Source organism: Bombus bifarius, unplaced genomic scaffold, assembly GCF_011952205.1.
Source record: "Bombus bifarius isolate JDL3187 unplaced genomic scaffold, Bbif_JDL3187 scf7180000008030, whole genome shotgun sequence".
Lineage (NCBI taxonomy): Eukaryota > Metazoa > Arthropoda > Insecta > Hymenoptera > Apidae > Bombus > Bombus bifarius.
In genome coordinates this window covers 635,276-657,535 of record NW_022884401.1, presented here as the reverse complement: position 1 = coordinate 657,535, position 22,260 = coordinate 635,276, and the positions used below count along the sequence as shown (strand labels likewise).

The window sequence follows — 22,260 nt, the reverse complement described above, 5'->3', positions numbered from 1 at the left end:
AGAATAAAACAGTAGGAATAATATTCAGGCTAAGTAACAATATTCGAAGAGTCGTTTATGGAATTCTTGCAAACGTATGAGAATAGCTGACAAAACTGAGTGTCACTGAGTCGAAACTGCCGCGCCCATGCGTCTGCAGCGCGTTATCAAATGGACCAAGAAACGCGTAACACGTGCCGCAGCATTTGCAAGCGAGCGTGACTAACTGTCGCGATATGCACATTCATCCGTGTAACCCGTGCGAGTAAATCCGTTACGAATCATCGATCGAGTCCGCGGAGAGTCATCGAATCGTATCGATTTCGCAGGAAACGACGACCCGGACAAAGTGGCAAAAATTCGGTGCAATCGCAGGCGTCGTATCGCTGCGGCGAATTTGCAGCAACCTCTTGCTCGTAATCGTTCGCGTCGCTTTCTCCGGCTGCCGACCAGCGGCAGATCGAAGACGAAGTTATCGTTCGTTCACCCGACAATTCTCCAATTTCGCGTGTCACGGAGCTTGCCTTCGCTGCTCGTAATGAACGTGTTTCGCGCGAATCGCTCGGTTGTTCGTCTGTTTTTCGCTAATTACGATGGCAGATACATATGTATGTTGCAGTCACGATTCAGGCAACGTTTCGTGAGACGCGTTACGACCACGGAATCGATATAAAGGTAGAAACAACGGACCTAACGGTCGAATTTCTGTCGAATGCCAAGGCAGTTGCGCTTACAGAGAATAACGATTCGAAGCTTCGGATGTCGTTCCGTGGTCCGTCGAAGTCGATTGCCTCTGGCATTCGTGAAAATACCCCGTCGATAAACATTTACAGTACAATGCATTAGCGTTAGACGACTACGGTTGAAACGACGAGAAAGAATAGCCAAAAATAGAAGAAAAAATAGGGCTGTTTCTGGTCGGAACGACTCCCAAGTCGTTTCAACTTGATCGACACTGTGTTTACAGCGACGAGTTGGAGCAACCAGTGCCGGTGGTCGACTCGATCGTTCGATCTGGAAGTTGCCTAACGCGAGCTAGGTTCAAATATTTGTTCCGTCTTCTCGTTTCCTCGACCCGATTCGTCGGAACGACAAAGTACCCGTTACAAAACGGTGTCGCAGCTCGCGTCTGGTATATCGAGCTCGAGCAACCGTGACGAAAGCCCGTGGTCCAATCGCGGTTTATCTTATCGCGAACGATTTTGAAAAAAGAAACTTCTTTTTCTACGGTGTTTGCACAAGAACCGCTACTTGAAATCGATCTTCGATGGAGCGGAGGATAGCGAAATTCAACGATCGATCCTTCCTTTGTGTTTCAGCTGTACCGTCGTTTTGTTCAACCCACGAAAGAACACGCAGGCCCACGTGTTGAACGCTTGTCGCAAAACGGTAACTTCTTTGGCCCTCGCTGGCGATGGAAGGTTCCTGGCCACCGGAGAATGCGGCCACATGCCGAACGTTCGAGTTTGGGACATCTCCGATCCGTACAATGCCGTGCAGTTCGCCGAATTTTCCGGACACAAGTACGGCATCAACTGCGTGGTGAGTAGCAAGCGGGGAAAACCTGCAACCTGTTCGCAAAAATCGATCGCAATCGATTACGCCCGAATCGTGAAAACGAAACCGGAGAAGCTTCGGAGTGGCGAGTGCAGCGAACGCATCGACGAGTCGTTTTTCCTTTTAATAGATCGTTTAATTAACCATATCTGCATTAGCTTCGCGATATCACTGACGGTATCCGCCAGCGCGTATTCGATTGTCAATCAGATTCTCTCTCTCTCTCTCTCTCTTTCTGCCTCGACAATTCTACGGCAGAAATTACGCCGAACATCGTTGGAAACTTTTGTTTCTCTGATCGATACGTCGGGTCTGGCAGTGCAAGCTGCCTGTCGGTCACTCGAATCTGCATCACGCGCCAAGGAAATAAAGCGCTTAATTCGAGGGTACGTTTTGTTTCGCCGAGAGGAATTTAATTTCGAGGGTCTTTGTCGCGCCGCTTTTGTTCGCGTTTACCTCGGCGCGAACCGCCGGTTTCCACGTGAAATTACTTTCCGCAAGCAGAGAAACCAGCTTTTCGAGTCCTATTGCGACGAACACCGAAAGTACCGCGATGAATGCTCGCCACGAAGAAAGGGTCGCCGCCGCGTCGAACGCGCCTTTACGAACTCACGACTTTACCTCTGTTACGTCACCGCTCGCATGTTAATTAAGATCCACGGCTTTTATCTCGGCATCCGCTTACCAAAGACTCCGTTTCAAGCTGCTTCCGCGGCCGTGCGGTCGCCCCTAACACAACTACGTGTCGTTGCAGATATATAGAGTTGTAATCATCAAGATCGCGCGCTATCTCTTTCTTCGTTTCGTCGCTCTGCGGATGAAACGCCATCGTGTAAAAGTATAATTTCCATGGTCGTTCGACCTCGAATAAATATAATTGAAATATTCTCGGGTCAACGACGATTCCGTCTCGCTGGAGACAATTTTCGCGATAGACTGCTAACGAGAAACAAGCAAGCGGTTGCAGGAGGGACGCGCGTCTCATCGAAGAACATTGCATTCGCGCCACATACACGCGAGACGCGTCGACGTCGGACAAAGTGCGTGAATACGAGATCGCATTCTCAGCGAATGGACAACGGTATCCTTTCCTTTTTTCTCTTTTTCCTCTTTTTTCTTTTTTTTTTTTTGTTATCGCTAGCCGTTGCATTCTCTCGACATCCGTCGAGTACGATGATCTTTGGTCGAAAACGTGCGAGGCTCGGATTCTCTCGTTTCTTTTCCTGCTTCGGTCGATCGTAATCGAGACGACAAACTAGAGAACGTTTTTACACGCGTGTTCGTACGATGGTTTTTTTCTCAAGGCATTTTCACCGAGCAACAAGTACGTGGTATCCGTGGGCTCTCAACACGATATGATCGTCAACGTCTGGGACTGGAGGAACAATGTTAAAGTGGCGTCGAACAAAGTGTCGAGCAAAGTGAAGGCCGTCTGCTTCGCGGAAAACGGCAATTACTTCGTTACCGTCGGCAACAGACACGTCAAGTTTTGGTATCTCGAATACTCGCGCAGTGCCAAGGTAAGTCAGACGTTAACGTGCCGTCTTTGTCCGAAACGAACGCGGTCTCTCTTTTCTACCGTACCCTGATCGATCGAAAAGTAATTTTGCACGGACGAGTCGTAAGGGAAGTAGAAAAGAAAGAAAAGAGGATGATCGGAGGAGGAGGAGGCAGGTGGTGAGGTAGAAGAACGGTAACGCGAAGGTGGTGATAGTGGGAACTTTGTTGCGCAGTATAAGGAACCTGTGCCTTTGATGGGTCGGTCTGCCATATTAGGAGAACAGAGAAACAACGATTTCGTGGACGTAGCCTGCGGCCGAGGGGATATGGCGGATTCGACGTACGCGATCACCAAAACGGGGCTTCTATGCGAATTTAATAACAGGAGGCTGTTGGACAAATGGGTGGAGCTTCGTGTAAGTAACGACTTTGCTCGTAATGGCTTTGCCGGATGCTGTGTTTTTAAGGATATTACGTGACCATGAACCGACGAGGCTCGTCACGACACGCTGCTCTCGTCGAGGAATTTGTTTTAACGCGATTTGCATGGAAACGCGGTGCCAACTTGTCTCTTGGAATCGTCGAGCGTATACGCGGCACCGTGCAACGCACGATGTACCTTGTCCGTAGCTCGTTTCAAGGAGCGGCTGTTTTCAGACGAGCAGTGCCAATTGCATGGCCGTTGGAGACAAATACATCTTCATCGGCTGCGCGGAGGGAATCGTGAGGTGTTTCAGTCCCAGCACGCTTCAGTTCATCACCACGTTACCGAGAACCCATTACCTAGGCGTGGACGTCGCTCAGGGATTGTCCATTAGGTGCGAGAATCTAAACGTCTCCTTAGATAAATTTAATCCGACGACGATCCATCGGTGTGTCCCTTCGTCAAGCCTATCGTCTGTCAATTGCAGTCACATGTCTCAGCATCCGACGAACGCGAGGTATCCGGACGCGATCGCGCTGGCGTTCGACGAACGGAACAACAAGCTGACCTGCGTCTACAACGACCACAGCATCTACGTGTGGGACGTGCGGGACATCAGGCGGGTCGGCAAGTCCCATTCGTTTCTCTACCACTCGGCGTGTATCTGGGGCGTCGAGATGTATCCCACAGGATCGGATTCCATGACCAGTATGCCGGCTGGCAGTTTTATCACCTGTTCCAGCGACGACACCATCCGCGTGTGGAACCTCGAGAAGGACATCTCTCCGGACGACACGCTCTACAAGCGAAACATCTATAGCAACGAGTTGCTCAAAGTGCTCTACATAGATCCGGAGCTGACTTACTTGAAAGATCTGGATCTGGCCGCTGCCGGGTCGAGCGAAAAGAGCGACGCATCGTACGACGGACGAAACGGAGTCAGATCGATTCGGGTGAGCCCGGACGGGAAACATTTGGCGTCCGGTGATCGATCTGGCAATATTCGAATTCACGATCTCTCCTCGTTGGAGGAACTGTGCTTGATCGAGGCGCACGACGCCGAAGTACTCTGCCTGGAGTATTCCAAGTTCTCCCGATACTCGGCGGAGCCACCGAGGCTGCTCGCCAGTGCCTCCAGGGATAGGCTGATCCACGTGTTCAGCGTCGATCAAGGATACAACTTTTTGCAAACGCTCGACGATCATAGTTCGTCCATCACTGCCGTTAGGTTCTTCAATCAGAGTAATCAGAGCAATCAGATACAAATGGTCTCCTGCGGTGCCGACAAGAGTATTATCTTCAGGCAGCTGCAATCGGTAAGTCGGTCACCGTTGCCTCGTAGCGTCGTTTCGCGAGCGTAGTCGAAGATTTCGATCGTTTCAGACACCGGGAGGAATGCCGCAATTCGCCAGGGGTCACAACGCCCAGGGCAAGACCACTCTGTACGATATGGAGGTCGATTCTGGACAGAAACACGTCTTGACCGCCTGCCAGGACAGGAACATAAGGGTTTACAACGTAGCCACGGGTAAACACAGTAAAACGTTCAAGGGGTCTGTCGGCGAAGACGGATCGCTCATCAAAGTGGTTCTAGGTAAGGCAAAGTATAACGGCAATGCAAACATTTACGCTTGGTCGGAGCTACTCTGGTGGAACGATCGATAGACGGTGGTAAACCGCGTAACTTGCACGTTTCAGACGCATCGGGAATCTACGTAGCTACCTCGTGTACGGATAAGACGTTGTGCGTGTACGATTACTATAGCGGCGAATGCATGGCCACTATGCTCGGTCACTCGGAGTTGGTGACAGGGCTGCGCTTCAGTCCCGACTGTCGCAACCTCGTGTCCGCTAGCGGAGACGGTTGTATATTCGTGTGGCGCGTTCCACGCGACATGGTCGTCACTATGCAGGCGCGTCTCGCTCAGCAAGCGATGCGAGCTGGAAAGTAAGAGAACCTTACGTTGTTTGCCTCTTATAGTTTCGAACGAAGGAAAAACGCGATCGATGACACGATATGGATGGAAATGCGATGTTACAGAAGGCCGTCACAAGTGAACGGCACAGGGATCGACATACAGCTGGACAACGAAACTTTCGGCTCGCCACCGCCGGAATTCCTCGATCCGAACGCGAACCCAACGTCGCAGAACGTAGGCGTGGACTACAGATTCAGCGTGGGCCAGCTACCCCTCTGGGCGAAGAAGCAGATAAACACGACGAACGCGGACGAAGGTGCTGTCCTCGGTTCGAACGTGAGACCCCTCGGCGTGGACCTGCCGAAGGGCAGATGGGCGCAAAGGGTTCAGCAAGGAGACGGTATAACGGTCAAGTCCGTGTACGACAGCGACGAAGTTATACCGTTTCCTCCGCCTCGTGGCGCTATCGATTCCGATGGCGGTGGCGGAGGCGGCGGTTCGAAAGATAGTTCGATCGACAGCGGAACCGAGACCAAGTGCAGCAGCGATTATCGCAGGGAAACGATCGTCATCAAAAGGGTAAGGTCGTTTTCTGAAACGCGTTACCCGTGGGCAAAGATCGCGCGCTAATCTCTTATCGTTTCCGAGATCATCCTCGGCATCGATCCGCGCTAAAACGAACCTCATAATGGGATCAATGAATCGTTCCTTTTCTTTTCTTTTTCTTCGAATGGTGCTCACGATACGCTAACGATCGATAACTGGTTCTAGGAAGAGGACGAAACTGTATTTCAACCTTGCCCAGATAGTTACAGAGAATTAGCAGATGAAACGAAACAGGTACTAACTGATTCCCAGTAACACAATAATTGTAATAATTTCTCCGTATCCAGTGAGTGTTATTAGTGTGCATTTGCGAATCGCGGGCAGCTCGCGAGAGAAACGGACCAACCATACTTGCGTTTGTCGTTTACTTTGTCCAGTCAGCTTTCACACTGCTCGATTTCTTTTATTTTATTTTATTTCTTCCATCGTAACGTCAAATTATCTGTTCGCGATTGTTTTGTGTTCATTCTATTTTGTTTCAACCGATGACATATAGGTGATCGGTGGTAACGTGACTGTAACTAGAGGTAGCAATATCACGGAATTGACACGACAATCAAGGAGTCGTCATCATACCGACGATAGCAGTCTTGGCAGCTTTAAATTTGAGGTATAATCTCACTAACGCCTCCGACACACTTATAGCAAAGTATCGCCAATCAGTAACGCAGTCAAACAAAAAAAAAAACATCCAAAATGCGTATATCGAGTTTAAGAACGATCATTGTACATGTCTTCCTATACTTGTAGCTTTTCAGTTACTCGTGTTGGTTGCTTTAATTTCTCGTAATAAGTACATATATATATATATATATATACCTAACCTTAGAGTCTCGAAACAGCCGAAACTCACGCTTCATCAAGTAACAATAGCTCGTAGGTAAAACGACGTTTGGAAAGAGGAACGTTCGCGTCTAAAATATTTTAATTATGTATCGTATAGGATCACGAGAGTACCGAGCACGACGGAGACGTGGAAGATTATTCAGAGGGAGAGAATGGTACAACCGGTTCGGAGAAATCTCATCACAGGTTGATGTATTATCCTGCTCCGGAAGATACGGTGTCGAATCAATTCACCGTAAACGCGATGGACGTCGAAGAACTTCGAAGGTTGGAGACGTCGCCTTCTCGCGTTTATCGTTCTACGAATTTTCTACAGCCAAGTTATCCGAAAAAGTAATTACCGAAAATGTTTCACAGGTCTCAGAGGAGACAGAAGAAGCCTAGAAACGGAGAGAGCGGTCGAACGAGCGAATTAACCGCTTCTGGTAGTCAAGACGACTCGGACTCCGAGGGCGGCGCTTCAACGCCCAGTGCCGAGCGAAATCCTCTGTCTATGTTGTCGGAAGCTAGTTCAGAGGGATTCGACCAACTAGCCAAGCAGAGTCACCGTGAAAAGTTCCTTAAGAACGCTTTTGAATCTCTCAGCGGTGCCGAAGAGCCTACGAATAGAAGCGTTAAAACGACTAGCATCAGTTCCCAGTTTCACGGAAGGTAATTGCTTATCGTTTATCGTTGCGAATAGATTTCTTCGAGAGTCGACGAAATGAACGCGCGCGATTGCAGACTCAGCGGTAACGGCGATAACGGCGGCAACAACAAGATTCGCAACGCAGCGGTAGTGAACGCAACGAAGCAAGCGAGAGGTGACTCGGACGTCGTGAAGAAGCGCGAAGAGTTGCAAAGGAGAATAGAGGAAACCAGAAGAAAATTGCAAAGCGTAAGTACCGCGAAACGAAACGTTATCGGCACCGCGTGATTCATAGGCGATATTGCAGTTTGATCGTTGGTTTTTCAGGTTGGCTATAAATCGTCGTTAAAAACCAGTCAAAGCATATCCGACTTAAGCAGCCATATACCGGAGAAACATCATCGTTCGAATAGATTGAGCACAGGTAACAAATCCGGTCAGCAAACCCAATACTCGAAACCGATCAATCCCTGCAAACCTATACCGAATCCAAAGCCCCCGTTAAAACCTCAACAACTCGTTAACAAAATATCGGTTGTGGGTAATGCGCCACTTAAGCTAGATATTCCGAACGATAACTGCTTATCCAAAAGTCCGACTACGTCGTGCGTAAATGACAAGACAAAACCGTCTCTTAGTCGACCGTTAACGTTAACCTTAAAGAAAACTGAAAAGTATAAGCTATCGCTGAATAAACCGAATCAATCTTTGCCGGAATCGCCCGTCTGTGAAGAGCTAAAGCTCTTAAAGGAACAGTGTAAAAAGAACGTTAGCCGATTCGCGAGATTCGCTCAGAAAAGGAGATCGTGTAGTTACTTTATCGGACTCGATGACAACGAGGAAGACATGGAAAATATAGCCAAGTCTTTCGAGAGTTTGCCCGCGATGAACGAGCGCAATATAGAAAACTTGAACGACCCGATGGACGACGGGGACGAAGGGAACGGAAACTTCAGCGACGACTCCCTGGAAGGTGACTTTAAGAATCCACCTCGACGATGCGTCAGCGATTATCAGATAAACATGCATATCGACCATCAACAAGGCACTCAGAGAAACTATTCCACGTATCAGACTTTCTCGAAACGAATTCTAACCGGCTCTCAAGAAAGCATCCTTTCGGACGCCTCGGTCGAGTCTTTCTCGAAAGGGAGCGCTGAAATTCTGGATTATAGCCACTACGACAACGACAGGCATTCGAGCGCGAGCTTCTTCTTGTCCCGCCGAAAGATGCAAGCTGGTCGAAGTCACGAAAGCATTCTCACGGATGAATCCGATTATCAGATGTTCCCGTTGCACGAGAACATCGATCACCGAAGCACCGAAAGCGTGTTGACCGACGACTCGGACTCTTTAGTGAAATCCGCGCCGTTGGAGATGCTGTTCGATTCCCACTATAAACGAAAAAGGCAAAATTCGGAAACGTACAGCGGTAATCCCAACAACGCCGTGATACCATCGAGTAATACCGAAAATTCTGCTAACGATCCAACGTCTTGTCGGGCTGTATTCAGATCGAAATCGCTGCAGGACACGCGAATAAGCCAAGCCAGAAACGAGAATAGCTATTCGGAGGATAACGCGCAGCCGGCAACCTGCATCTACTACGAATTCAATTTCAACGATCAGAACGACACGAACGTCGAAATGAGAATCGGAACTAAATCGGACACGATGTCGCGAAGCAATAGCCTGAAAGTTGCAAAGGAGCCGCAATCGATGTTGATCCTGAACGATTTCGTGGCTCACAAACCACCGAAACCTAAACGCAACTCGGCTCGAACGCAGAGTATGCGGAACAGAGCACGCCCCGCCTGGAACAAGTACGTAGACTCGGCGTCTCAGTCTTCCTGCGTGAAGCCCGCCGATTCCGACAACTATCCGAACAAGTCTCACGGGGAGGAACGAGCAGCCAGAAACGGTGCCGAAGCGAAGTCCGATACGAACGAGTCTTTGCACGCTTCCAAGAGGATGGAGCAGTTGTTGCAACCCTCCAGCTATTCTTTGCAGCCAAGCGACGATAAAGATTCGAAGACCAAGTTTTACAGCCTGCAGACTCGTCGGGCCGACAAAGGTATCGCGTACGACGCGGGTGGACCGATGGACAACTTTGCCTTCGATCCAAACGATTCCTCTTGTCAAACGAAGAGCTATGGAGCCCACGACGTGGACGAGGATCAAATAGATTCTTCCCACGCGGAGAGAAATCGACATCGTTGCTTCGAGAATCAGATACCAACGAAAGACACGCAGGAGACCTACGACTCTCTGGAACCTCCCACAGCCGTCTCCTGCGACTTGCAAGCGACCGGCATGCAAAACGCTTCGAATCTGTTGACGACGAACGAACGCATCGACAATTTGGACGCTAGCGTCGATCTCAGAATCACTCGAGCCATCGAAGGGACCGTTAAGTTGCTTTCCAAGGAATTCGAAAACTTGGTGAGAAGGGAGCAATACCTTATGAAGGAGAAGTGTCTGCGAATGTCGCATTGTCAGGAGACGAGCGAGAACTTCGCCAAGCTGGAGGCGGAAAGGGACGGCAGATTTTGTTCGCTGAGGCGAGACATAAGATTCCATTCCGGGGGCGAAGATAGCGATTGCGCGGACACGTCTGCGATGGACAAGTCGATGATGGAAAGCGGTTCCTCCACGTCCGCTTCGAGCTGCACGAACTCGCCAAAGCGAATGTGGCCGCCAGCCTCGCGCTGCCAAAGTCACACGAAGTGGACTAAAACGTTGCCCACCATTAATCAAGCAATTCTACCATCCAAGCATCTGTACGCAGGTACTTCGCCTGAAAGAAAATTGTCCTATCATTCTGTTCGTTTCGTTCGCTGCAGTAGTAGTACAGTTTTTCTTATCTGGATGCCGAGAAACCGTGCCATTCTGTCGTGATCATTTTCGCTGCTCGATTATCGATCTCGATCGATGCCCACGGGGCAACGTAGCCACCGCAACACGAGAAAACAAGGGTTTTCTCAACGAAAAACATGAGAAATCGCGGAAAGGAGAAAACCAATAGCGACGTTCTCGGATAGTCGAACGTGTCGGGCAAGAAAATCGAGGAACGAGTCGTTAAATGTTTGCCCGAGTGTGTAACGACAACCGCAAATCGTGTAAATACCGTCGTTCGACACTCGGCACAGCACGATCACAAAAGTTTCTCATCGTTTATTGCGTCTAAGATAATTTTCTTTTCCGCATCCTAAATGTGAATGTGTTATTCTTTATAGTTTTGTTATATCTGTCGATATAGTATCACTACCATCCGACCGAAAATATATTTCGCTTCTTTCATTTTAGTTAGCGACGATAGCGATCGCGTACTTTTCAGTTTGAACATTTACGAATATTTTTTCGAATTTTTCGTTTGGCATGACACGTGATCGACAGCATGTTTTGTCTTCACGATGTAGTTTAATCCCGCTTCCTTGTCCCACTATCGATCATTTTTATCTTATTTAATTAATTATACTCGTGTGCCAAAGTCGATCGCGTTGACCGTGTGCACGCACTACCAAGCGTCTACACTATTTCTCATAGTTTGCATTCGCGGAGTGCGAAGTTACGTCGATCGGCTTTGGACTGGAATTTCTCTTTTTTATTTATCTCACGCACTCCACATACATTTTGCATCTTTGTTTTCCTACGAAAGTCATGATTTTTCGAATTTTTATATTTGCTATAATTCATTAACCAGACGGTCAATCGTACGTTGATCTACCGTCTCGCGATTAATTCGTTGCTTCCGCGATGTGCATGAATGAGAGAGAAAGCAGCTTGCCTTTCAACGTTCTGAAAATTCCTAAACCGTACGTTTCGTTGTTTGAAATTTAAAAGACGTAAAGCCCAGCTAAAACAAAAAAAAAAAAAAAAAGAAAAGAAAGAGAAAGAACAGTCAGAGGTAAGTGTAACTCTATAGAAAAGAGACACGATCATTATAAATACACATTAAACATCTTTGAGCTAAGGGAAAAAGTAGCTTAGTGCATGTGTGTGCGTGTTGTTGTCGACAGTTGGCAGTAGTGGGGGGCGAATCTCGTCAAAAGTTTTTGACAGCGAAGAAGAGGGGGGTGGCATGCGACGTGCCTGCTCGCTGAGTGATCTTTCCGTCAGCCCGCCAAATAGGTTACTGCATGGCCCGATACAAGGTACCCTTTCATTGTGTGCCACGTCTATGAGGGTCTTTCCAACGACAATTATCTAAATTGCACCGGGAGAACGTCGACGGGCAACTTGGTCTTGCCCTTTCAAAGTTGTTCCTCGTTTTTGCCATTCTTCTTCATCATACGTTCGATACAGCCCTCTACTAGTTGTCAAAGTCACGGTACAAGGTCGTATGATTTTACTAGAAGTTACTTTGGAACGACCCCCTTTTATAATATAGAAACTTTGAATCGATCGTTCGATATTTTGTCTACGCCGATGTCGATGGCATCGTAAACCTCCGCGGTGATTAAATTTCAGATCGTTTGAATTGGAAAAGCGTTAACGTTGCCGGATATGATCATCGATATCGCAGTTTTATACAAAGTATCGAACAGTTTCGCTCTTACTTCTCTCTAAGATAGAAATTTGCTCTCTGCAGTGTTGCATTTTATCGCTAAAGATAGATAGACGATGGCTTTACGTAAGGTGAATTTGTTGCTAATTGGTGCTAATAGTTTCAGGAAAAGTAGGTAATAAGAACGCGAACGCTTCGGCGAGAAGTGGACTAGGAAGTGCAAATAGCGGGAATCAGTCGCGGCACGGTTCCACGAAGAATCATTCTTCTCACATGACAAGGAGCAGCAGCGTTGGCGTCCTAAATCAGGTATGCATCAATTTTAGTAAATTGTCAAAGCGCGTCAAATTGTAGGAAATGCGTTCTCTGTTTTAACGATATTGTTGCAGAGTGACTCGGAATCGGACGTTGGAGCTGGAAACAACAGGGGTTGGAACAATCAGACAGGCAGCAACAGAATCAGCGGCTTAATGAGGCCGACGATCAGCTCGCAAAACAAAATCAATCATCAGGCGAAGTCGAACTCCTCTTCTAACAGCAATTTGCCTTCCGTTCTCAGAAGAAGAGGAATGCAGGGAGCATATTCAAGTGGTAATTATCGTCACGGATATTAACCAAAACTTGAGCAACCGAGTTACCTGCCGATACATTGGCTTCAACCGTGTTACGCGTATTCTTTTGCAGTAAATCTAAGTCAAGTGGGTAATCAGGAAGATTCAAGTTCGGAAGATACCTCCTCTAATGGAAACGGTGGAAAACCGGCGCTTCCACCGAGACCTCGAAGCATCAGTATCGACCACTCCACGACTAGGTACGTTAAATAAAATTGAAACCTATTTTTCTGCTTTTTTATACGCGTTAATCGGAATTCCATCATCGATGTATCTCGCTTCCTTTTACAGCTTAAGTCTACCCGGTACAACGGTAAGAAGATCGGGATCGACGACGATTATAACTAACGGTCGTAACGGAAATAACACGATGGGACAGAATGCAAGTCGGATGTCGACAACAAATCGCAATCAATTAGATCCCAGCCCACAGGAACTTCCAGTTAAAGATACCGATCGTGCCATCGATGTAGCCAGTGCCGAATGTAAGTGCCGCGATTATCTTCATTTTCCTTTATTTGGTCTATGTGCGTGTCCTTTACACGCACGCGTATTTCTCACAACTCACGATCATCTTGTCGTTTTTCAAAGTGTAAGCATGCAAGATTGCAAGAAGCTGTAATACGATATACGATTATAGATAAACGTACTCGAACGTTCTATCGATTGGGATATTAAGTTTTTATTATTTAATTTTCGTCTGAGAAAATATAATCTAACAAGGATTTTACTCTTGCAGTAGGCACGGACAAAACATTAGGTAAACTAAAGACACCTATTGAGAATGCTGTCCTGTGAAAATAATAAATCTTTCAGTCTGTTAAAAATTTGTAAGTGATCATGCTATGACAAGGCGAAAACCATTCAAACAGAATCGTTTCACGCGAATCTTAGTACAGACTAGGACATAATAGTCTGTAGGTCGCTGTATATAATATATGTGCTATACATGTGACGTTCAGAGTTTTCAGAGAGAACGCGTAGCATCGTTTTCGTCGTGAAACGAAAATAATGCAGCTTTTAGTTGAGACTATAAAACGCGTCAAACTGTCATTGCATCTTCGAGTCCAAGATATCGCATTATTTTCCACGTTCCTTCTGCTTTGTATGTGTTTAATTAATCGTGGAGAAAATTCCCTTCGCCTTCGGTGATTCGATCGCTTTTCCAATTCAACTCTATCCAATTTAACTCGTCTATAAGTTCTACAAGTATGTAAATACTGCACATAAATGTTGTACATAAATATTCACGGAAGAAGTTCGGGACATTTCGCGTCATGTCAATCATAAGAAAATCACTCGAGGAAGCTAGCCACGAAGATATTGTTATTTAGCTCATTGCATAGACCTGGAAAATTTAGCTCTCATCGTTAGAATTCTACCCGAGTCTCTAGGTCTCGATCACAATAGCATGGTCTCATTACGGATTTTAGAACTGATGTAACCTGCACGCTGCACGATTTCATTCAACCTTTTTTCATGTTGCGAAGCGGGTACTACATGCTGTACATTGAAAATATAAATCATGTAACATCCGCTTGTGTCTGACGTGCATCGTTAAAAATGTAAATGTTCGGTCGAATCGAACCTCTTTTTCTTCACGCGTACCGGAACGTTTGCATTTTTAAGCACGTATTCTTAACGGTAAACCTTTGCGAGCAGCGTATTAAAGAAACTGTCGCTTTTTGCAGTGTCAACGCAACTGTGCAATACAATCGCAGACGAATTAACACGAACAGCAGACAATGTCGTGCAACTGTACAAACGTTTAACGATAGATAACGAGGATGATCCGTCTCGAGCGAGCATCGACAGGGACACGATGTTGCGCGGCCTCGAATCGTCCGTAAACGAGACGATGCGCACATTGCGACTGGTGGTTTCAGGTGGCGAGGGCCACGAAGGTTCCGCCAATCCCGAAAACGTTACAATGAACGAAGCCACCGCCAAATTCCAAGAACTGCTTGCTGGCCAAGACCAAGGAAAAGTGGTTAACATGATGCAGCAATACTCCGAGTTGCTACTAAACATGATGCAACAGAGAATGGGAGGGACGCAATCAAGCCATACGTAAAATCCGTCCATTCGCTAGTTCTCTAAGAAGAAAACGAACGATCAGGACACCAGCTACTACGCCACACGGTCCTCAGGTACCGTATACACGAGCACATAAAGCTACGCCTCTCAATCTCTGTAAACTCTTCCTAAAAGCGTATCGAGACACGGTAGATAGTATTTAAGATCCAGGTTCTGAATTCTTATCCTCGATCTCTCGTTGTTTCTGAGAGTGGTTTTACTAGTGCGCAGGATCAAAAGTTTAAGCATGAACTGTTTTTTTTTTTTTTTAATACGCGGTACGGTTGTTTCATTGTAAACGTTGCTGTTAGAAGGTTGGCGATTCAACGAAAAGAATTGGTCGTTTGAAAGTCAATATCGGCTTCTGTTTTTTTTCTTCTTTTTTTTTTTGAAAGTAAAGGATCTTTATGTTTTCGATTGAACGAGTTTGAATGAATTTTGTCCTTGATCGTAAGTCGTGTCGTGCACTGAATGGTGTTTCTAGCCAAAGTTAATAGAATATTTATCAACGATTTCGTGCGACCAAATATACAAGATTCGTGAAAGTTTGAACGGGCTAATTTAGAAACAACTAGAAATGTGACGCGACAATTTTCAAGTTTCTAGAAATGTTGCGTCTGGAGATCTTTCCTGTCCAATTTGGAAGGGAAAGCGGGAAATGAAAAATTACTCGTATCTTGAGGCCATACGCCGATAAATGCCAATTAACTAAAGACTCTTAGATTAGTTTTCAAACAAATATATATATATATTATATATATATATATTTATCGATCATTGCGCGATATATTATAATATTAGTCCTCTTGTTATGTAACCAAAGGTTGTTTGTACCTATGGTCTAAAAAGCAGTCTCCCTTCCTTCCCCCGATATTTGCAAAAGCTTCGAAAAACTGTAATGAACGTATGCAGTGAGCGATGTAAACTTGCCAGTTCGAGTAAAAGAAAAAAAAAAGAAAGAGTAACTAGTTTCTAATTAACGCATTTAGATGAAAGAAGAATGTGTATCGGCTTTGTAGACTTACCCGTGTGTCTGTCAGGGATAGGAGACGGATATGTGATTTTATATCTTTAAAACGAATATAATCGCCGAATAGAACGGAAGTATCGCCTACTAATTTTACTTCGCAAAGAAAAGATAAACAAGTAACTGTCGAGATAAGCGAAAACAGTAACAGCGAGAAGTTTCATTTTTCGTCGACGAATTGATTTGAACCGAGCCTACGATGGATACACGGAAACTGTGCTACGTTAGTAACTGCATATTTTGTCATAGAAATTATAAATATTTTTACACGCGAATAACGTCGAGAGACAAACAAAGCAAAAGTTCCACAAAGTACCGTAAACTTTCGTTGAAAGGTTATACTGGAATTCGAGGGCTAAACGGGCTTTACAAGTTTCAAAGGAAGGAATTGCATCGAGGAATCAAAGTATTACGAACACGTATTATTAACGATTTTAACGTTTATTACAAAATACGCGCGATTCGTTTCTCCGTTTAATAAATTGTAATTACATTTGTCCTCTGTGTAAAGTTTCCATATTGTATGTAATGTATAAAACGTGCCATTTAGGTTAACCAGTATCACTCGCTTGTACTCTCTACGAGAACGTTTTATTGCTTCTTTAGGCGTGTATCATTAATCTCTTTGTTGATAAACGTGTAACATATCTTTAGTATCATTCACGGGGACATAGGCCTAAAGTTGTTTTCATTCGATTACATAATTTATCAGATACTGGGTTAAGAAAGACGATCCTTACAACAAATTGCAATTCAGTATTGCTTTACTTTATATAATATCGCCTCTTTTTCTTTTCATCGATGACTCGATTGGGAAAATATTATTTTTCATTGTTTAATCGTGTAATTTTTGCTAGTGAAAAAAGCGACTTTTTACGGTGGTGACTATTATTCTTGAATGATACGGATCAATACCTTCGCTATTCGTTGGTTCCATATTTTCCAGCGAACATGTCTCGACACAGGTAACGTTGGAATTAACCCGCGTATCATTTGCGGACAGAAGTCGATTCGCTGAAAATCAAAAGTACCTTTTGTCGCTTATAGCGATTAGAATCTGAAATATCTCTACTATCATGTATCACAACTGCCTATCGTGGTAGATCTTATCGTTTTAGAAAATCGATGTAAATCACTGATTTCGGCGGTGAAGGTGTTGATTTCGTCTAAATATATCATTATGTATTATAGAAACTAGGAATATTTTATATTCAATGTCAGCATTTTTGTAATACATGAACGTTAGCGTATAAAATCATGGAAGCGGACGTGAAAGGTGGAAAATGTGTCGAATCTCGTCTCATACATCTCCTCGTATATTTACCCAGCTTTATGTGGTAATGAACCATTCCAAAATTTCACTCTCTCAGTGTAATAATCATCAAAGACATTTAAATACTTTTAATTGATCGCAAAGATGATTAACGGCTTTGTATATTGTTGTATTTGTTATATTAAGACGTATTGTTATGTAATATGTTACTACTCGTTTCTTTAATGTGTACATATTTATTTCAAAGTTTTTGCAGGAAACAAGACAGTTTGGTAATCGCGAATGCCAAATGTAATAATTTCGTCGTGAAAGAATGTAACTTTTTAGCACTTTGTTTTGTATATTATGTTGATAATTAATAATATAATAATTCTTACAAACTGGAGAAATTTTAGCACTCTTGCCAAAAAATAGAAAACCGATTAAAATATACGTCCAAAGCTTTATTTTCAGAAAACATTGTATTAACAAGAACGAACATCACAGGATGATGGAAAATATTGCTCATCCTGGCGACTCGATGACTAAAAATGTTAAAGAACTTTTATTCTTGTTCTAATTCTCATAAAAATATATAACCGTCTCTATACAATAGGAACACACTCGCTAAATATACGGATATACTTAACATTAAATATAATTTTTAAAAGATAACAATCTCATCGATAGATCAGTGGAACATTACGTGCGAATAAGATTCGTGGAAGACTTGTTTCTGATGATTTTGCATGTCGTGTAATGTAAATACTGTTGTAATATACTGTTATGTTGTCATGATCATATTTCTTATACGGTGTGAAAGGAGTAAGAGTATATGATGAGTAATTGTAAAAGTAAAAAGTATGATGAACCGTCTTATATAATTTAATAATTCTCTTCATGGGAGACTATATTAAACAAATTATTGGTACTACTATCGTAAAGTCTCCACGTATTCATCTAATATACACAATTATTCGCCACTAATTTTTCCATATCTTTTTACCATTTATGTGCCAGTTGTTTGGCGTAATTCCGCTAGCTGTAATAAAGCGTAATAGTTTCAATCAGAGGTTTTAAATTTAAAAATTCGAAGTAGGAGATTGATAGAACATTACAAACCTCCTTCTCTTCGTCTACTTCGTCTTCTTCGTCGGATCCGTGAACCGACGCAGCAGGAGTAGTGTGTCTCGAAGAGGAAGGCGACGGTGGTTCACTAATAGGTCTAGGATAACTGAAACGTCCTACTCCACTTTCAGCATATTCAGAAGCGAGTTCTGGATAAACGATTGTCAAAGCTTTGATTCTGGCCTGGCGGTAGTACTATTAAAACAATCGTGTATTTAGTCGATTTACTTAGAAAGCTAGAAACGTGAAAATAGTAAATGAAAATTTAAGTAATAAATACACTTACGATGCCAAGGTTTCTCCAGTCAAGGAGATCACTAAGACGCTCGGTGCGATTTCTTTGAATAATACGTTGTCGACGACTCAGTCGTGCAAAATCAAACATATAATGAGCAAGCTGTTGAACAGTGTTCTCCAGGCCAATGAATCGTCTGTCCACGATATAAATACCATAACTCATTGGATCAGCTATGTGTTCTTGCATGAAACATCCGAAACCAGATAGATTTGTGGTTATACTGGGAATACCCATAACTGTACATTCTGCAGGCGTGTACCCCCAAGGTTCATAATACGACGGAAAGACACCTAAGTGACATCCTCTGACAAATTCTTCGTAATCAAGCCCAAATAATGGATTCGTCGATGATAAAAATTCTGGATGAAATACTATCTAGGATATGAAATTAATACCAGTTACGTATAATTATAGTGGGGATAATAACGTTTTAATCACATTGCCGCATAATTACCACGAATCATAATCGATTACCTTCACTCGATCATTGACTGTATTGAAAAGATTGCATCTTCTGATGGCGTTTAATACCGGATCGTTCCAGTCGTCTACGACATTGTGCGTGGTAACCGGAGGCAATCCATTTCTCTGTAGGGCATATAAACACCTGAAACGATAGAAATAATTTTAACATGTTTTTTTTAACTCTAATTGAAATCATTGTAATTTCAATCAAATATTACCGTTTAATTTTGATGGTATCTTCTTTCTGTAAAAGATCTTGCGTGTCAGGCATACGACCAGAAAGACACAATTCGTACATTCGCTTTCCTATTTTCTGTTGTATGTCGTTAATTGCATCTCTTAAAGATTTGGTAACCTTCAACGAAAAAGCAAATTCTCATATTGACAATCGATATAGTTCTTCGTTGATTTAAGATTATTTCACTTACAGCATGACCACGCAACGACTCTACATTAAAATTATTAGTTCGCGCTGGAAAAATAAGGAAAGCCACGACGGTCATATCAGGTCTAGATGTTTTTAAGTAATGATTCAATCTAGCTAAAGCCTCGATAAATATATCGGCGCCCTTGTTTCCAAACTCGTAACGTCCAGCAATAAAAAAGTATAAGGTTTTATCCAGATCGAAATCATAGTGCCTGAAATGGTGATTTAATGCAGATATTTTATGACACAGAAAACGAATGTTACGTGAATCATGTATTACAATTTACATACCCGTAAAAGTGACCCCTCACAAATTCGTGTATTTTTTCTTTACTAACGGCATGTAAATTTTGAAATTCATGAATTGCTGCAAATTTCTTCACGTTGAGCCCATTTGGTGTGATTATATCAGGTTTTCGTCTCAGTAAATGCTCCGCTTCGAAACCTGTTATGTCCGAAACAGTTGTGAATATATGCGCTAAATGCGTAGCCGCACGTTCCATACAGTATCTATGATAAATTTGACGCTTTCCTGCTTCTTCGTCCACGTTGAACTACAGATAAATTAAAGAAATTAATACGTCCAAATAATATTGACAAAAGAGATTAAATTCAAGTAGGCAGCCACGATACCTTATCTAAATTATTATAGAAATCAATCTTTCCCGCGCATAAGTATCTTCCTAGAAGAGTGGCATGAGTAGTAAAAACTGTAGCAACGTCTACGTGTCTGGTTCTTAACGCGATTATACCAACACCGGCTTGCCATTCGTGACAATGAACCACGATTCGAGGAGGAACATCGCAATACCCTTCGGCAGCTTGTCTAAGATATAAAAATTTATTTTTAAGGGAGTAATGAATCAGACAAAATTGATTTTTGTGTTATGTAAAATTCACCTGAATTCAGAAATAAATTGACACACAAGATAACCAAGAATAACTGCATCATTAGCTTCTATATCCAAATGAGGAATGCCAAGATTACAAGTATTCCATAATTCCTGCTTATATTCATCCAACTTCCATGCTGCACTTCCAATATCGAACAGAATGATCTGTGGGTTTCCATCCACTAGCCAGGTCCCTGTTATCACCTCAATAAGAACTCTTTACTTTATGGCAAAATAGATCTCATTTGCTTTTAATTTTCATAGGTTTTATTGAAAATAAGGAAAAACAGGGAGTAACCACATCATTTACTTGCAGGGGCAACTGACCTTGAATTAATTTTGGCTTTGTACCTGGACTTTAGCCAAATTGCTATTTTTAGTATATAATGAAATATTACAGTAACTGCAAGTGTATATTTGTGTCAAAACAACAAACTTTTGTCTGATTAATCTGTTCATGCTCCATTACATACTCTCTTCTATCACTTTATCTTTACACAATTGAAGTTTTAATTAAATACAGTACTCGGAGTACTTTATAGAGAATGTTATTTAAACTTACTTTAAATCCTTGATCACGCAAAGCTTGTACAGCTAAATGCAGTGGATTATTATGTGGAAAATCAGCTTCCTCTACTTCAGTACGTGCTGAGGTTTCTTTGTATGGGCCAATAAGACAATATTGATCTCCCATTTCTTCTGTTGATACAAAAGCTTTGGAACGTATTACAGTGTATATACCACCAACTAAAAATGCAATAGTGAAGAGTAATCAATACAAATTAATAAATTAACGTTTTGCTTTAGTATATTATGCATACCCTTATTGGCAGCCTCCCATGCAACTTCAAAATTCCATCGATTTTCATGCTGTGCTGAATATCCACGATCCATAAATTCTAATAAGTCATTACTGCTGTCCATACGGTAAAATCTTCTAGATACACGTTCTCTTGACATTTTGTTGGCTCTTTTGCACCCTTAAATTTGTACAAATTTAAACCTTTAATTCAGGATGATAGAATATTATCTTTAGAGGAATTATGATGTACAAAAGGATTTGAATCATTTAATAACAATATATTAGTAAAATTATTTCAATGGTCTTTTTTTCACCTGCTTTTTGTGAAATTTTTTAAATGTATTTTACAATTTTTCTGACATTTTTAATTTAATAACAATTATACAAGTAATATTTTATATTTTATTTCTGAAAACGTATTAAAAAAAATAAGATACAAAATCGACTAAAAAACTAAGGATATAGCAATAAAGATAACTCAATATTAATGTAAAAAACGAATACTTCATTCCATTCTTAAATGAATTGAATTATTGAAATAACTTCCCGAAAATCAAGATCTACGCGAGCAAGTGGAATTTTACGAGCGTTAAGTATTTTCCTACGTATTTAACTGGCCAACGTTGTAGTTATATTATACTCGAAAGAAACACGTTGCCCCTTGAAAGAATCTATCGAAGGTCAATGACAGCACTAACGTAAGTATTGCCAGATTGCTACTACTGTAAGGGTTTGCCGGTTCCATTAAACCATGTGGAGTTTATTGTTCCTTAAGAATAGTAAACGAAAACAAGATATAAAAAGTAATGTTTAAATTCGAACAACTCACTTACTTCCGCTCGAAACGATGTACCACAACAGGAAAGGAAATAGATGAAGAACAAGTAGATTGTGGACGGACGAATAGTTCCACGGGCAACCTCCCGTGAAGGTCACCACAAACTACGAAAGGTCACAAGGACTTAACGGGGCTCGAGTCAGCCCCAGTATCTCGGTCTACTTTAAACACGACGAACCTTGCTCGATTCACTGATAACCACATTGCCTCGTGTTTCTTTCGTAACAACAGATGGCACGAGATATCTCGAAGAAACCGTCCTTGGCTTATGATCAACCTCGTCAATTCCTTTTGCCGATATATATGTACCTAAATATGCCCCATTCAAGTGCATACTCGCAAAGTGCATACATACATCCCTATGCAACTGTTGATATTATATTACTTTTTGTTACAACATATACATATATACAAATTGACAAATTCTTACATTTACAAGGAAATTTATCTGAATCTCCAGACAAGATTTGTACTCTT

At 42.9% G+C, this 22,260-nt stretch overlaps 2 protein-coding genes across 14 annotated transcripts in view; one reads left to right on the top strand and one right to left on the bottom strand.

Annotated features, from left to right (window-relative positions):
* Window positions 1–15,612, top strand: part of LOC117207417 (mitogen-activated protein kinase-binding protein 1) — a 79,129-nt gene extending 63,517 nt beyond the window's left edge. For 4 of the 10 annotated variants that reach the window (XM_033447618.1, XM_033447619.1, XM_033447620.1 and 1 more), the window contains 21 exons: window positions 1,299–1,521; window positions 2,841–3,056; window positions 3,270–3,452; window positions 3,694–3,854; window positions 3,948–4,776; window positions 4,844–5,054; window positions 5,159–5,408; window positions 5,502–5,958; window positions 6,151–6,219; window positions 6,482–6,595; window positions 6,929–7,098; window positions 7,189–7,482; window positions 7,555–7,708; window positions 7,787–10,247; window positions 11,479–11,613; window positions 12,127–12,275; window positions 12,356–12,557; window positions 12,651–12,777; window positions 12,869–13,062; window positions 13,317–13,337; window positions 14,269–15,612. In XM_033447618.1, the coding sequence (XP_033303509.1) occupies window positions 1,299–1,521; window positions 2,841–3,056; window positions 3,270–3,452; window positions 3,694–3,854; window positions 3,948–4,776; window positions 4,844–5,054; window positions 5,159–5,408; window positions 5,502–5,958; window positions 6,151–6,219; window positions 6,482–6,595; window positions 6,929–7,098; window positions 7,189–7,482; window positions 7,555–7,708; window positions 7,787–10,247; window positions 11,479–11,613; window positions 12,127–12,275; window positions 12,356–12,557; window positions 12,651–12,777; window positions 12,869–13,062; window positions 13,317–13,337; window positions 14,269–14,651 (7,003 nt within the window). In that variant the 3' untranslated portion in view covers window positions 14,652–15,612. Of the gene's footprint in view, window positions 1–1,298; window positions 1,522–2,840; window positions 3,057–3,269; window positions 3,453–3,693; window positions 3,855–3,947; window positions 4,777–4,843; window positions 5,055–5,158; window positions 5,409–5,501; window positions 5,959–6,150; window positions 6,220–6,481; window positions 6,596–6,928; window positions 7,099–7,188; window positions 7,483–7,554; window positions 7,709–7,786; window positions 10,248–11,478; window positions 11,614–12,126; window positions 12,276–12,355; window positions 12,558–12,650; window positions 12,778–12,868; window positions 13,063–13,316; window positions 13,408–14,268 lie in introns of all 10 variants that reach the window. The other 6 variants (XM_033447627.1, XM_033447622.1, XM_033447624.1 and 3 more) reach the window with 6 other exon arrangements.
* Window positions 15,613–17,813: 2,201 nt separating this feature from the next.
* On the bottom strand, window positions 17,814–22,130 carry LOC117207420 (glycogen [starch] synthase). Of its 4 annotated transcripts, none has more exons than XM_033447643.1 (12): window positions 21,775–22,130; window positions 20,965–21,123; window positions 20,706–20,890; window positions 20,151–20,347; window positions 19,884–20,076; window positions 19,542–19,804; window positions 19,252–19,462; window positions 19,042–19,178; window positions 18,833–18,965; window positions 18,347–18,733; window positions 18,055–18,255; window positions 17,814–17,974 (listed from the first exon to the last, which is right to left on the bottom strand). In XM_033447643.1, exons 2-12 carry the CDS (start codon window positions 21,101–21,103, stop codon window positions 17,942–17,944), a joined length of 2,079 nt encoding a protein of 692 aa, XP_033303534.1. In that variant the 5' UTR covers window positions 21,104–21,123; window positions 21,775–22,130; the 3' UTR covers window positions 17,814–17,941. The 4 variants fall into 4 exon arrangements, with proteins under 4 accessions (XP_033303534.1, XP_033303531.1, XP_033303533.1 ...); XM_033447640.1 differs by having other exon boundaries at window positions 20,965–21,146; window positions 21,779–22,130; XM_033447642.1 differs by having other exon boundaries at window positions 21,779–22,130.
* Window positions 22,131–22,260: the final 130 nt, after the last annotated feature.